The sequence below is a fragment of the Nyctereutes procyonoides genome, unplaced genomic scaffold (genome assembly GCF_905146905.1).
Source record: "Nyctereutes procyonoides isolate TBG_1078 unplaced genomic scaffold, NYPRO_anot_genome, whole genome shotgun sequence".
Lineage (NCBI taxonomy): Eukaryota > Metazoa > Chordata > Mammalia > Carnivora > Canidae > Nyctereutes > Nyctereutes procyonoides.
In genome coordinates this window covers 25629025-25644634 of record NW_026575043.1, presented here as the reverse complement: position 1 = coordinate 25644634, position 15610 = coordinate 25629025, and the positions used below count along the sequence as shown (strand labels likewise).

General features: G+C 49.4%; 1 protein-coding gene across 2 annotated transcripts in view; it reads left to right on the top strand.

The window, feature by feature from the left end:
• The window catches only part of DUSP22 (dual specificity phosphatase 22), a 57047-nt gene that overhangs the window by 19761 nt on the left and 21676 nt on the right, over nucleotides 1–15610 (top strand). For both annotated transcript variants that reach the window (XM_055322956.1, XM_055322955.1), the window contains exon 3: nucleotides 1681–1763. In XM_055322956.1, the coding sequence (XP_055178931.1) occupies nucleotides 1681–1763 (83 nt within the window). The remainder of the gene's footprint in view (nucleotides 1–1680; nucleotides 1764–15610) is intronic.

Below are 15610 nucleotides of genomic sequence, written 5' to 3'. Positions count from 1 at the left end.
TCATGAATAAATAAATTAAAAATATTTTTTTCTGACTTTAAATGGTACATGTTTATTGCAGAATGTTTGGGAAAGTTTTTCAGTCTCTACATGATCATCAAGGCTTCTTAAAGCTGCAGATTCCTCTTAGGGTCATGAGATCCAGCCCAGCATCCTCAGGCTCTGTACTCAGAGGAGAGCCCGCTTTTCTTCCTCTGCCCATCCCCCACCCCAATGAATCAATCTATCCATCCATCTATCAATTATCTATCTATCTATCTATCTATCTATCATCTATCTATCCATCTATCAATTATCTATCTATCTATCTATCTATCTATCTATCTATCTATCTATCATCTATCTATCTTTAAAAAAAAAGCCTGCAGATACTTCAGCCTTGCCGTAGACCTTGACCTAAGGTGGAGCTCCCACTTGGTTCATAGGTGTGTTAAACTGAAAGAACCTCTTGTGTTGAATATACCAGAAAAGCTATTAAAATTTTTTTAAAAACACTTGCAATTCCATCTTTTCAAGATTGTCACTGTTGGAGCTAATTCCTTATAGCGGTTTTCCCCCTGTATGTGTGTTTGTCTTTATTATGTTTCTACAAATAAATATTTGACTCAGTCCATTTTACCCACTATCATTTAAAAAAGTTCCTCCGGGGTCAGGACATGGGCGTGGGGGAGCTGTTTCTGGCTGGACCCTGTTTGGTAAATTAGCAGAAAGGTTTCAACTTGAGGAGATTCATTGAGTCTTTCTTCTGCAGCATCAGTAGGAGCATTAGAAGGGAATGTAAGCCTTGGTGTCTCCTTAGTTTCATATGCAGATAATCTAATAGCCAACTGGTAATTCATTCTGTTTGGGATTTCCAGAAAATGTTCCATTTTTTAGTTTAGCCCTGAAGTGAATTGTAGGTGTTATAAGCCACCGTCTAATCTGTATTTTTTTTAAAGATTTTATTTATTCCTGAGAGACACAGAGAGAGGCAGAGACACAGGCAGAGGGAGAAGTAGGCTCCATGCAGGGACCCTGATGCGGGACTCGATCCCAGGACCCCGGGGTCACGCCCTGAGCCGGAGGCAGATGCTCAACTGCTGAGCGCCCGAGACGCCCCTCTAATCTGCATTTAAACCCATCCCTGCCTTTGACATTAGGGTAAAGTCATTCCTGGCAGGTTCCTATGTCTTATATAGTAAGTGGGTCTTTTGTATTTGATTTTAACTTAGATTATTGATCACTAAGAGGTAATTTTTAAATATTAATATATGTCAATTTTATAGTTAATGTTCCCAATAAAAGACTAAATGTCTGTGTCCCTCTCCCTGTCCCTCTCCACCCATCATGCTCTCTCTCTCTCTCACTCTCTCTCTCTCAAATAAATAAAATCTTAAAAAAAAAAGAATAAACAGCAACAACAATGATCATGATGTTTACCGATCTAAATACATTTCAAGTTTCCGGTGACCACTTTCTATCAAAAAAAAAAATATCTGAGAATCCGAAATAAGTTATCTGCAAAATTCGTTAAAGCAATAGTCCTAAATTCCCTAGGCCTGGATTATTCTGGGTATGGTCAATTATGGAGTTTCTAGAAAGAAATAGGCAAGGCGTTTTGTACTTTTTACCTGGCTGAACTTTCCGAGTCATTAACTTGCGGAGAAGAATAAAATGGTCATCTCCCTTCTTCTGTGACAGATGCCAGAGACGCAGAGCAATTGAGCAAGAATAAGGTGACACATATCCTGTCTGTCCACGACAGCGCCCGGCCGCTGCTGGAGGTAAGGGGCAGCGGAGCGGGGCCTGGTGTCCTGGGAGCGCCCTCCCCCCCCCGTGTCCTGTGTCCCCCGGGCCCTTGCACCCCATTGCTGCCCCACCTGCCCCGGCGGCTGTGCCCCTTGCCCACCACTCTCCTAGCGCCGCTGCTTAGCTAAAAGCCAGCGAATAAGCTGACGCTGCGCTTACTTCTAAATTTTTTTAATATAAATTTATTTTTTATTGGTGCTCAATTTGCCAACATACAGAATAACACCCAGTGCTCATCCCGTCAAGTGCCCCCCTCAGTGCCCGTCACCCAGTCACTCCCACCCCCCGCCCTCCTCGCCTTCCACCACCCCTAGTTCATTTCCCAGAGTTAGGAGTCTTCATGGTCTGTCTCCTTTTCTGATATTTCCTACCCATTTTTTCTCCTTTCCCCTTTATTCCCTTTCACTACTTTTTTATAAGTCAATCGGAGAAGGACAAACATTATATGGTCTCATTCATTTGGGGAATATATATATACTTCTAGATTTTAAGGATTTTTAAGGCTCATTCGCATCCCCTTCCGCATTGTCCCTGGTTTCAGAATCCAGGAGAGTCCGAGGGGCTCACTCCCTGATTTTTTTTTTCCCCACTTAAGCTCAATTATCTACCATTTGCATTTAAAGACAAAAGACCACGGAAGATAAATTGTCCCCGGAGACTTCCCGGGGCTTGTGATGAGGAGCCTGTCTGAGGGGGCGCCCGTCGGGGCCTGGGCTCTCAGGCCGGGCTGTGCGCCCCGAACCAGGCATGAAGGCAGCTTCGTCTTCGGTTTCGGGCCGACGCGGCCGGAGCGGCTGGCCAGGGACGAACTCTGCTCCGGGGCGTTGGCCTCGGCAGAGCCCCAGGCCTTCACCGGGCCACGGTACATGTGTGCTGTGATGCACATGTGTCCTCCAGCTCAGGGGGCGGAGCCGGGGGGGGAACTCATTCTGGGTAAACAATCCTAGTTCAAGCTATTTTCACTGAAATTCATGTTATGCAAGAGCAAGTAATATATTTTTATTTTAAATTTATCCAATTTCCTTGGCCATTAGAGCCGCTGGATTTCGGTTAGTGTAAAAAAAAAAAAATGAGACCTTGGTATAATAAGTGATCCCACTGCATGTCTCGGCACCAGAGAGCCACCGGCAGAGAGCAAGCCCGGGTCGCGGCTCCGGGTCTGTCCCAGGGACAGCTCCCTCTGTGGCTGCGGCTCTGGGGGGCGGAGGCGCCGTGCCCGGCGCCCGCGTGCTGGTCTCGGGGACCCCGGTGGCAGCACAGCGTGTTCAGGGCCGTTCACTGTCCCTTGGAAACAGCCACCCTGTTGCTCGCCCGTCAGCGACAGCTTGCACCCAAAACACGGCCGGGCTCGGGCCCTGCTAGAAGTCGAATGCAGACCGGTCCTGACTGACTTCCTCTTTAAATCACAAGATGAGGCCTGAGGTTTCCTTTATGTTAATACATTGCACAGCCACCACCCCCCCCCCCCCCCCGCCTCCGGGCCTGCCTCACCACTTAGGCTCCATGTGATGGAACACGTCGCAGCAGGAGCGCCCTGCAGCCCGTTCGCAGGGAGCCGCTGTCCCCATGCAGGACCTTCACCCATTAGGAACCCAGAGGAGCCCTAGTCTGCGTCGGTCCAACCTCGTCCAGGTCACGTGCGGAAATCAAAGGGCCAGAAGGGGAAGCAGTGGGGACCATAACCCAGGAGAAAGGGACAGGTTTGCGTAAGAGCCTCACGGCTGTGGTGAAACTGCATTTCCCTCCTCACTTTTCCTCCTTAGTCCCTTATGTCTCCATCTACAAAGACAAACTCTGCCTTGGAAAGAAAAGAGGAGAGACGTTCTGTGCCTCTTCATCAGAGACCGCTTCGGCGACATTTGGCCACATCCTGTCATAGTCTTTGGATGCTGCTATTACCTCAGCTCGAAAATAAGTGCTTTCCTGTGATTTCACGTTCTGTAAGAGCCAGACCATCATTTTATAGTGTAACAGAGGTCTATGTCGCCCCTTTTTATTTCATTCATTTTTAAATTTGCAAAAAATTCATAAAAAAATGTAAAACAGTGCTCTCCGATTGCACAAGAGGGAAAACCCAGACACCAAAAATCATTCGATCTCATGTGCTCACATGAAGTTACTGGGATGGAGGAGGTTCGCCGGGGTCCCAGAGGCTCCGGAATGGCGTTTAGCCCTCGGCCCCGTGCATAAAGGCCCTCTTCCGTCTTTGGGTTTAAATTCAGTTCCAGAAGTCATGGTCTCACCCAGCCTGAGATGAGTCGGGAGAATATTTGGGGTTGGTAGGGAATTGAGGGATAGATTCTATTCTTCTGCAACCCCCTGTGATGCTGGCCCTGATCACCGGGGGGAAGTGGAGCGGGGATGAGGGTGAGAGGGAAGGTTGTGTGCAGATCCAAGTCGTGTGCGGCAAGCTGAACCCCAACCCGAGAAGAGGCCCTAATAAACGGTGGAAGGGTAAGGATGGGAGAGGAGAATGCCGGGACCTGCTTCGTGTTCTGAGATCTTCGAAGATTTGCTGTTTATCGAATGGTCCTTTTTTTTTTTTGATTTCCCTAAAGGTTGATTTTTTAATGTAAATTTATTCTTTATTGGTGTTCAATTTGCCAACATACAGAATAACACCCAGTGCTCATCCCATCAAGTGCCCCCCTCAGTGCCCGTCACCCAGTCACCCCTACCCTCTGCCCTCCTCCCCTTCCACCACCCCTAGTTCGTTTCCCAGAGTTAGGAGTCTCTCATGGTCTGTCTCCCTTTCTGATATTTCCCACCCATTTTTTCTCCTTTCCCCTTTATTCCCTTTCATTATTTTTTATATTCCCCGAATGAATGAGACCATATAATGTTTGTCCTTCTCCGATTGACTTATTTCACTCAGCATAATACCCTCCAGCTCCATCCACGTCAAAGCAAATGGTGGGTATTTGTCGTTTCTAATGGCTGAGGAATATTCCATGTACACATAGACCACAGCTTCTTTATCCATCACCTGTCGATGGACACCGAGGCTCCTTCCACAGTCTGGCTATTGTGGATGTTCCTGCTATAAACATCGGGGTGCAGGTGTCCCGGCGTTTCATTGCATCTATCGAAAGGTCCTTAACCTACTCCGGGCAGCACTAGTCTGGGATCAGGCCACGAGTGGTGAGGTTGTGATTGTCTAAAACTGAAGGGTTTCAGTGCTGCTAATTCCAAGCAGACGTTCTCCAAGCCCCGCTGCCATGTAGCTGTACACGGGGCCCTGCACCGTAGGTACTTCTTTGGTTCATTTCCAGCAAATATCTGACCGGGTTTAAAAGTCCTGGGTGCTTAGCATCAAGTATCAAAGGCTTTTATAATAATTAGGTGTGCTCTTATTGTGATGGAGGCTATGGGAGAGGGCAATTGTATTACTCAATATGGTTCCCAGAGCAGAGGCCCTAGGTCAAGGGATGGATTGTTGAACAGCAGGCCCGCGATGTCATGCTTTGCAAAAAAATAAGTTAGGGAATTTAGCACATCATAGGCAACTCTGGAAAATTCACAGATTTATGGATAGAATAAAAGCTCCCAAGTTCTGCATTGAAGACACACATTTATGACTCTTTCTAAATAGGGAACCGCTTTACGAGTGTGCCTGCTGACGCAACACAGGACCTATTAATGTCCCGTGGGACTGTATTCTGCTGAATACAGTAATGGACACTCAGAGCAAGGAGGACTCGGGACGGGGGCCTGCTGTCCCTTACCGTCCAGGATGAGCTTCCAGGGTGAGCACCCCGTCAGAGGGATGCTTATGCAACTCGTAAAGCCAAGGAAGCGGTGGTCAAGGAAAGGGTGCCAAACCTGATCTTCTTACCAGATGAGGCTACCTTAGGATACGTTATTGTGAGAACCCACCCTTGGTAGCTCGGGGATTGCATAGTTTTTTTGTTGTTGTTGTTGTTGTTTTTTAAAGATTTATTTATTTATTTATTTATTTATTCAGGAGACACACAGAGGGGAGGGGCGGGGCAGGGACACAGGCAGAGGGAGAAGCAGGCTCCATGCAGGGAGCCCCATGTTACTCCATCCCAGGTCACCAGGATCACGCCCTGGGCCTAAGGCAGGCACTAAACCGCTGAGCCCCCCAGGGATCCCTGATTGCATAGTTTTTATGCCTGTTACATCCTCTGTGGTTGTGATGATTTGTGACCTGTTGTAACACCTGAGCAAGGTCAGTATCATAAGGTACAGTTGCCATGAGATGCCTCATGACCATCTGAATACGTCTTTAGTTATCATGCACTCATTGATTTTCCTTTAGGAAGAACTTTTAAGGAACTTGTGACTTAGTTGATTATAATTAGATTAGCTCTGATGTTCTATTATTTGGGTAGTTTTTAGAAGGTTTTCCCAGCACAGTGTTTGCTGGCAGGGTTTTTATACCCTTTCGAGCAGCCCGATAGAGAGAAATAAAATGAAAGAAATAAAAGGTGGTTGTCCGAGGCCTTAGGAGTGGCGGGGCCTCACCTCGCTACTGGTCATCTAGTGAAGCCAGGTGGTCTTTGGCCCTTCCTTGGTGGATGAGACAAGATTTGTTTATCATTTGAACCATAGGACAAGGTAGTCAACCAAGAGAAGGAGGCCCAAAGCCCTATTTCCTGTTTCTCAAGAAGAGTATCTGGAGGAGTCGGTCTTCTGGAATTAAGATCTTAGAAACAATAGAAACTTTGGGGCCTTTATAGTCACTTGGGTCAGCCCTAAACTAGCATCTAAGATTTGGAGGAGCTCTGAGTTCCCTTCCATGCCAGCCGCTCTGTGTTTGATGTAGAAATCCCACCTGACCATAGTCCCAGGGATCAGTTGATTCTATCACTGTGTCAACAAAAAGCTGAATTTCAGAGACAGGAAGGGGCCCCCCCATGATTCCGCAGTTGGTCTGGGTAGCTTGGTAGGAGCCTGGATCTTCTTTCCCAGGCCAGAGGCTCCTCCAAAGGGCCTTACCGTCTCGGTTCTCTCCTCGCGTGACTGACGTGTCCGGGTCTGCAGGTACTGTTGTAGATGTTGCTGCCTGAGCTTTGCAAAGGGTTGTGCCGTCTGTGCCCTTATTGGCAGCATCTGAAAGTTCCTGTTTTACGCTGTCACCAGCGCAGAGTTTTATTCTTCATTGCCATTAATTAGCAAAATTTTCGTTTCATTTTATTTGCTGTGAATGCCACCCTCACAGTGTTGAGTTTCTCGTCCAGATAGTTCTTCCCTCTGAGGGCAGGGAGTGATTGATGGATTGACTGATTGGTTGAACTCCTGCTACATGCCAGGCCCTGGGACACATGCTGGAGGTAACAGAAGTGATTATTTGCCCCGATGAAGCCCTTAGAGTATGGACAAGATGGATATTGTGGATATTTTATAAATACTACTAATAATTAAGTCCAGCAAAAGAAGATCTCGGGCTCAGGGTAAGCCCTCAGTACTAGGAGTCAAGACTAGGAGGAGGAATCTCAGAGAACAAGGTCCCTCCTCTGTCACATGAATCTAGAGGCATTTGCAGTGGCCAGGCATTTGCCTGGGTTTTGGGAAATAACTGGGCATTTGGAAAATCTGGTGCATTCTGGCTGGAAGGAAGCTGGTAGTGCCAAGGCACGCCTTCTGGTAGAGCCCGGTCTCCACGACAGTCACCCCGTCTCGTTTGAACCTCCAGAAGCCGAGAGCTCAGCAAGGCAGAAAGCGTTGTCCCGGGTCCTTCATAACATAGTCAGACCTGGGGACTTGCTCACATCACCTGCTAGCAAGAGGCAGGGCCAAGGGTGAAAATGATTGGCACATTTATTAGTTTCAAATAGGAATTAAGACCAGACCTGTAACTAAAATATTTAACCGGGGGGGGGGGGGGAACAACCCCGTGGTCTGTCCCTATGTTGAGGACTCGGTTGAGGGGATTGCTTGCTTTTGCTGCAGTGTTTCCTCATTTGTGAGCCGAGTCTCCAGTGCCTCCTGATTGCTCCAGATTTGTAGAGTGGTGAAAACTCCTGTCACAAAGACGGTGATTTTTCATATCAGGAACCCCATATTGTTTATAGGTGCTGAGGAAGTAATATTGAGCAATGAAAGATTTCTCTCTTCCCCTGAAAAAAGAAACAGAACTCTGTCTTTCTAATGTAAAAATTTCAGAGTCTGTTTCATTTTTCATTCTGTGTCTTTAACTAGAGCACCTGCAGGAAACAAAACTATTTTTTTTTTTTTTTGCGATCAACAAAAACGCTTCAAAAAGTATTCTCATTCCTTCGCTGGACTGATTCTCCAAATAATTTAAATTTTTAAATGATGTGTATTTTAGGACTAAATAGAAAAAAAAAGCAGTAGTTTACATGTGAATATTCAAACCAGGGTATTGTATGAATACCAGATAGGTTTTTCGAGCTTGAGTTCAGCTTAGATATGTAATCTTTCCATTTTAAGCTGTGGCTTTTATACTTTCAACCACTTAAGTTGTTTTTTTTTTTTTCCCAAAGAATAAGATGTTTTCATAGAAGGTACTTATTCCTGGTGGTTCTGTTTTATATTTCCTTTAACACTAAAGAATTTTTTTGAGGTGTCCAGGCTCACAAGTTAATTTTGTTAGTTTTAGTTAGAGGCGGCCACATCTTCTGGTTCTGGTACTTATGGTTATCTACTTATCTGTGCTGCTGTCTTCATTGTCTGCTTATTTTTTATTTTTCATTTTTTTAGATATAGCCAATCCAAAAGTTATTTGGATTAACCCGTTTTCTTTTTTTAATATTTTATTTATTTATTTATTTATTTATTTATTTATTTATTTATTATGAGAGACAGAGAGAGAGAGAGAGAGGCAGAGACCCAGGCAGAGGGAGAAGCAGGCTGCACGCAGGGAGCCCAATGCAGGACTTGATCCCGGGACCCCGGGGTCATGCCCTGGGCTGCAGGCGGCGCTAAACCGCTGCGCCACCCGGGCTGCCCTGCCCGCTTATTTTTGAGGAAACTCTCCCCAGGGTGAGGTGTTCGGTCTGCTTGGACCGCGGAGCTAGGAGGCTGAGGGGATCCTCGATGGGCCTTGGTCACCTGCTCGGTGTCTGTCTGGCGACCCGCTCCGTGTCACTACCTCAGAAGTTCAGCTGGTTTCCCAAGTGTGAAGCAAACTAGAACCAAGGTGTTAAATGGCATTTAAAGTTTAAGAAACTATGCTTCTTCCACCCTCTGGCCTGCCCAAGCCCTACCCTTCCTCACTGCTCGGCCCTAGCTCTCCTTCTGAGAAGGACACTCCCAGTGCCCTCCAACCTCAGGGCTTCTTCCCTTTTCTCTATAATATGTGTAGTTTGCACTCTTAGCTGGGTTGTGAATTATATGCATCCGGACAGCTTCTACAGTCTATTGAGTAGCTATTTAACCACTCACTGATGGTGACATCTAGCTCTTGACTGCCAGATCCAGGCTCCGCAGCTGGCCTCGGGCCCATGCAGGCAGGTGCCACCTTGGGATTTCTTTGGTGTCCCCCAGCACTCAACCTGGGTCTGGCACCCAGGGGCCCCTCTGCAGGTGCTTACTGATGAACTGAGAGCCACGTGCATTTTCAGCTCCTTTCCAAAGTGGGAATCATGTCTTTAGTCATTTGTGGCTCATTGAAGGGTGGTAAAGAAGAGCTGTGCCAAGGATAATTTATTAGCCATGAGTAACAAGTGAAGCCAGAAGATCTGGTTCTGTAATGCAGCCTCCTTTATACACGCTGTTTGTTCTGTTCCTCACTTGTCAGAAGGGTTAGCAAATGCAGATGTACTGGTTTATGGAGCTCCTGGGGACTCTAGTTCGGAATTACCTCTTGCTAAATCATTATCCTGTGACTTTCTGATCTCTTAAGGATCCTTCAGCTGCCTTTAGTTTGCATTAGAAGCTTGGTCCTACAAGGAGGAAAGTACATCTAAGACATAGACAGTGAATGATCAGTTAAAAGATCTGCCACGTGCTTGAAGTGCAGGCAGAGCCGTTGAGGCGTTGTCTCAGATTTCTTTTTTTCTTTCTTATAAATTTATTTTTCATTGGTGTTCAATTTGCCAACATATAGAATAACACCCAATGCTCATCCCATCAAGTTTTAAGGAACTTATACCCAGATCATGAAAAGCTGAGAGAACATTCAAGTTACGGGGCTTGTATTCTGACTCAGGAGGCAGGTCCTCACTGCCCGGGATCCTCCTTTGACAGCCACGCAGGCAGACTTGCAGAGTGTCACCCCCAGCTCTGTGCCCATGTTGATCCTCAGCTCTCAAGACCCAGGGGCCCACTCTGCCCATGATCTTCAAGTCACAGGAGCTATAGGCCGCATCTCCCCCTAGGAAGATACATAATTGACGAAAACCACATGTTTCATCTCGTACCCACAGAGGTACAGGCAAAATGTTCACTGCAACTCTGTGTAATGGCAAAAAAATTGGAGCCAGCCCACACATTCAGCAGAAGGGTAGTGGTCAATTATGATGCATCCATATTAAGAAATACTCTGCAGCAACTCAAAAATAAGAGGAAGGTTTATATGTAAGCATAGGGAAAAGTTAATTGTTAAGCAAAAGAGGCAAGTAGCAGAATAATATCCACAATATGACCCCATTTATGTAAAAATAAATATCAGTTATATATTTCTGTGGGTACATACATATGCATGTAAATGCACAGAGAAGGGGCTGGAGGAAAGGGATCCCTGGATGGCGCAGCGGTTTAGCGCCTGCCTTTGGCCCAGGGCGCGATCCTGGAGACCCGGGATCGAATTCCACGTCGGGCTCCCGGTGCATGGAGCCTGCTTCTCCCTCTGCCTGTGTCTCTGCCTCTCTCTCTCTCACTGTGTGCCTATCATAAATAAATAAAAATTAAAAAAAAAAGAAGGGGCTGGAGGGACCATACAGATTCCCCACAATGGCAAAGTGGAGTAGGATGGGAAAAGAGGGTAGGAAGGATGAGTTTCACTTTTATCTTTATTTATTTTTCACAATAGAGTATTTTCATAATTTCTCTTTGAGTGAAGAGAGGTATGGAAGGCCGGCAGGGGTGGGCGGGCGGGGGGCGTCTGTAGTAGTGATGGGGACATTGCATTTGGATTTTCAGGTTTGGCCACACTGAGTTCTGTGCCAACAGTGTTCCTGTGGATTCATACACATGTTTGATGTTAGACATGCTACATCTATGTTGTCCACGATCAGGGGGTGTAAACCATTCACTTTAGTTATCTTAATCTCCAAAGGGAGAAGATAGCCCAAGACGGACCTTTCAATTGTCTAGATTTTATTTTTAGCATCAGTTATCTTCCATTTGGTTATTTCAGTTAAATGAGTTTATTTCCTTTCCTAAGATTCACACATTCCCTAGAGATGCAGCTTGAGGCACTGGGCAAGATTTCCTACTCGGATTAGCCACTGTGTCCAACGTGGACGATCTTAGTTGTTTTATTGGCATCGCAAAAAGCATCACACTATCCTATTGCTAATGAAGTCCGGGACCTTTGAAAATCAATCATCGTTTGACCATGGTTTTCAGATTGGCAATATTTTCCAGTGAACCCCAGTTGTTTTCACCTCTCTAAGAAAGTCTCTTTGATGCCACCCAAGTATCAGTGGTATCTCCCATACCAAAGGCTTGCAGCGGCTTTCATATGTTGAGGTAAATTTGTTTGAAGCCAACCCCAGACTTAAATAGAAATGACTCAAATAGAAATGATCATGGTAGGTATCGAAAACTGTCTAGTAATCGCTCTTTCTTGAATCAAGCTGTATCTGAGGTCTGCGTGTGTGGGCAGTCAAGTGCATAATATAGCTCCGTCTGGCTGCTGACCCTTCTGTGATAAGCTCACTTGCAAATGGGGTTCTAAACCCAGAATTCCAGCATGAATGGACCAAAAGGGACTGGAAATAGTCTAGTACTTCATTGATTCTAGAGAGGAAACAGTGCTTCTTTTGTCTCTAAATAAAAGATACCCCTGTTCACCTTTCTTGTCTCTTGGCCTTCTAGAGCACCCTGCATCTCAGGCCCACGCGGACCTTCTCTTTAGCAGTCATGCTTACCGACCAGCATCTCCTCAGAACTGAACAATTCTACAAAACATTCCTGCTAAAGTTTTCTCTAAGTCAAGTCCCAATTTCTTTTTCTTTCTTTTCTTTTTTCTTTTCTTCTTCTTCTTTTTTTTTTTAGCATTTCCTGAGTGCCGCCTCTCGTCCATCTTGCCCTGACTCCCCTGTGCGATCAAGTACTGAGCACGTGTGCCGAGTGCTGTGTTTCTGAAGTGGGCTTGCCTTATTTGCATCCCTCCTTTTCCTCAATGGAAGTGCACCAGTGGCAAGATCCACCAGCATCTCCAAACCAACATCTCAGGAAAAGCATGTAGCACCTGGTGTCCCCCTGTACTTCCACTGGAGTGAGTGTGTGCACTGATACAACCACATAAATTGCTCGTAAATGCTGGAGCATAGGGTCGAAGCTCTGACCTTCTATACAAGATCTTCAGCCTCGTGGACTGGGGAATTTGGGGAAGACTTTATAAAGAGGCGTGTTCAGGCAGCTTGTAGGACTAGTATGGTTTGGTTCAAGGGGGAGGCATGCCTTAGCGCGGAGCAGCCCTTCCGGGCTGGTCAGGAAGGGGGAAATAAGCCCTGGAGCCCAGAAGATGCGTGGAGTTGGCTGATTATAGAGCGGAGAAGGTGGTCAGCATGGTGGGGTAAGGGTGGGGCCGTATTCAGTTCTCCTTTTGGCTAAATTAGGAGTTATTCCTTCAGCTTCAGCAGATGTTTACTTACCTTGTAGCAAGGATTGGGGATAAAATACAAAGAGAAGCAAGATGGGGCTCAGTGTTCAGAAGAGACAGGCACAGAAATCCTTACAACAGGGCAAGACCGCGGCTTGAGATAGCAGAGATGAGAGTCTCTAGGGCACTGGGAGAAAATGGCCAACCCGACCAGGTCAGGCAACCCGACCTCCTTTGCCAAGGAGGTGACACTTCGGTGTGGTCTCAAAGGGGCGAGAGGTTGGCCAGGCACTGATGGTGAACACAGCCAGTTGGAGAGGAGAGTGGGATTCCAGGTAGGAAGGCGGCACATGCAAGGGCTCCGGGTGTGCAGAGGCATCAGGTGTGCAAAGGCAAGGCATGTTCTGGGGCCCATGAAGGTCCAACCAGAGACAGCGGCCAGGCTGGGGTGCAGGTTCAGAGCAGGCTGGAAGGCTTTTCCTTGTTGGGCTGAGGAGCCTCAGCTTTATCTGTGAAGCAGAGACTCAACAAAGATTTATGGACCAAGTCGGGAGACAGATTTGGATTGTGTTTCCAGGGTTTTGACCAGGGAACGGGACCAATGAGGGTGATGGGTATGAAGCACCCGGTTAGGAAGCTCTTATAACAATCCCCTTCAGAAGTGATGATGGTTTGAGCCTGGACACTGAAAGTGGGATTTTTTTTTTTTCTAGAAGAATCCTTTCCATAGAGCAACACAGCAAGGTTAAAAATCAAAAGATGGGGAAAGATTTTCCTGTATAAATGAACCAAAAGAAAGACGGAATAGCAATATTTTTTATCAGACAAAGTACAATTGAAAGCAAAAGAATGGAACCAGAGTAAGGAGGAACTAAATAAATGAAAAAAAAAAGAAAAAAAGGAACAATCTGTACAGAAGTCACAGTAGCCGTGAACTGGTAGGTGTCCCATAGAACAGCCCCGAAGTATGGAAAGCAGTTTCTCAGGTGGAATGAATCAGAATTCAGGTGGGAGGAGTGGAGCAGGGGAGAAGTTGGGGGTGCCTGAGGGTGCGGCCTGGCTGGAAGGGCAGCTGTGGCACCCATGGGTGGACGGGAGCACTCGGGGAGACCGAGCTGGAGTTGAGGGCAGCCGGGCAAGGTCCAGGTGAGCTGCCATGTAGTGTCCCCAGGCCTTCGGAGCGCGTGTGCAGGGCTCCGGGGCCAGGGCCAGGCCGCAGGTACAGATTCCAGCAGCATCACTGTGCGCTTGTGGCTAAGTCTTTGCAGTTGAACAAAATCCCTGCAAGAAAAGGTGTCTGCAGCTGAAGTCGGAGGCTAGAGGAGGAGCAGCGTTCTGGGAGCTGGAAGCATCGGCCGTGATGTGGCCTCGCACATGCTACCCCGTGAGCACAGGCTCCCATCGGGCCTGCAGGTCATGTGGGGTGGATTCGTCTCCATTTTTATTCCTAAGTTGACACCCCTTGATGGGTACAATCCTTGGGGCTCCCCTTGGGGGCTCCCCAGGGCCCGAGGGGCTAGAGACAAGGGGCTATGGTGCGGGGGTAATGCAGTGGAATGCTGGGCCCCCCGGAAGCACCTGCCCCCCCCACCCCCCCAGGCGGGGCTACGTGGCCCTTGAATCTGAATTGGAGCCTCGTGCCCCACTGTCTGCGCCCCGGCCTCCCCGCTGGGGCCCGGGGTGTTCAGGCGCCGTCCGGGTCCAGGACGGTCCGCACCCCTGACCCCCCAGGCCCTGGCCGGGCTCCTGACCCTGAAGCCGGAGGCAACTCGGTGAGGTGTCCCCGTCTACACCCGGCTCAGCTCACTCGTGCTGTTGGGGGGCAGGTTGCGACCCCGCGGGCTTTGTGGGCCCTGAGCTGCGGACGGTGGGTGGCAGCAGGTGGGCTGATCGGGGGGTCTGGGGGGGCCTGGAGGGGAGGAGGGCCCTGCAGGGGAGAGTGGGAGACCTGGAGGGGAGGGAGGGGGCCCTGGAGGTCAGGAGACCTGGAGGGTGGGGTGGGGGCCCTGCAGGGGAGGGAGAGGGACCTGGCGGGGAGGGAGGGGGCCCTGGAGGGCAGGAGACCTGGAGGGTGGGGTGCGGGCCCTGCAGGGGAGGGAGGGGGACCTGGAGGGTGGGGAACCTGGAGGCAGGGGGGTCCTGCAGGGGAGGGTGGGAGACCTGGAGTGTGGGGGCCCTGGAGGGGAGAGAGGGGGCCCTGGAGGGGACAGTGTGCTGGAGGAGGGACTGACAAGCACGCGGGGGGCAGCCTGGGAGCCTGGGCGGGGAGTCCCAAGCACCCCAGGGCCCGCCAGGTTGCCTGGGTGGCCGCGGGGCCGAGCACCAGGGCGGGGACCCTGGGTCTTCACATGGGCGTCGTGTAGAGGCTGTAACTGCGGGTCCCTCCTGCCCAGCCTTGGCCTCCCATTGTGACCCGGGGCATCCGTCACCCTGATCGCCAAGTGACTGGGTCTGCAGCGGTGGCTCCAAGTGGCCCTGCTTCCCTGGGTCGTGGCCAGGAGGTCGGGGCCCGAGCCATGACAGAAACCGCAGGGGGCCTGGTGGCCGGGAGCTGGTGAGGCTGGCCTGTCCCCTCACCTGTCCCCCGGCCTGTCCCCTCACCTGTCCCCCAGCCTGTCCCCCAGTCTGTCCTCGACTGTGCCCTGGCCTGTCCCCTCACCTGTCTCCCAGTCTGTCCTTGACTGCCCCCTCACCTATCCCCTGGCCTATCCCCCGGCCCGTCCCCTGGACTGTCCTCGACTGTCCCCTCACCTATCCCCCGGCCTGTCCCCTGGCCTGTTCTTGACTGTCCCCTGGCCTGTCCCCCAGCCTGTCTTCGCCTGTCCCCCTGGCTGTGCCCTGGCCTGTCCCCCGGCCTGTTCTTACTTGTCCCCCCGGCCTGTCCCCCAGCCTGTCCTCAACTGTCCCCTGGCCTGTCCTCGCCTGTCCCCCTGACCTGTGCCCCAGCCTGTTCCCCGGCCTGTCCTTGCCTATCCCCCTGGCCTGTCCCCTGGCCTGTCCCCCGGCCTGTCCTTGACTGTCCCCTCACGTATCCCCTGGCCTGTCCCCTGGCCTGTCCTTGACTGTCCCCTCTCCTGTCCTCCAGCCTGTCCCCCGACCTGTCCCCTGGCTTGTCCCCCAGCC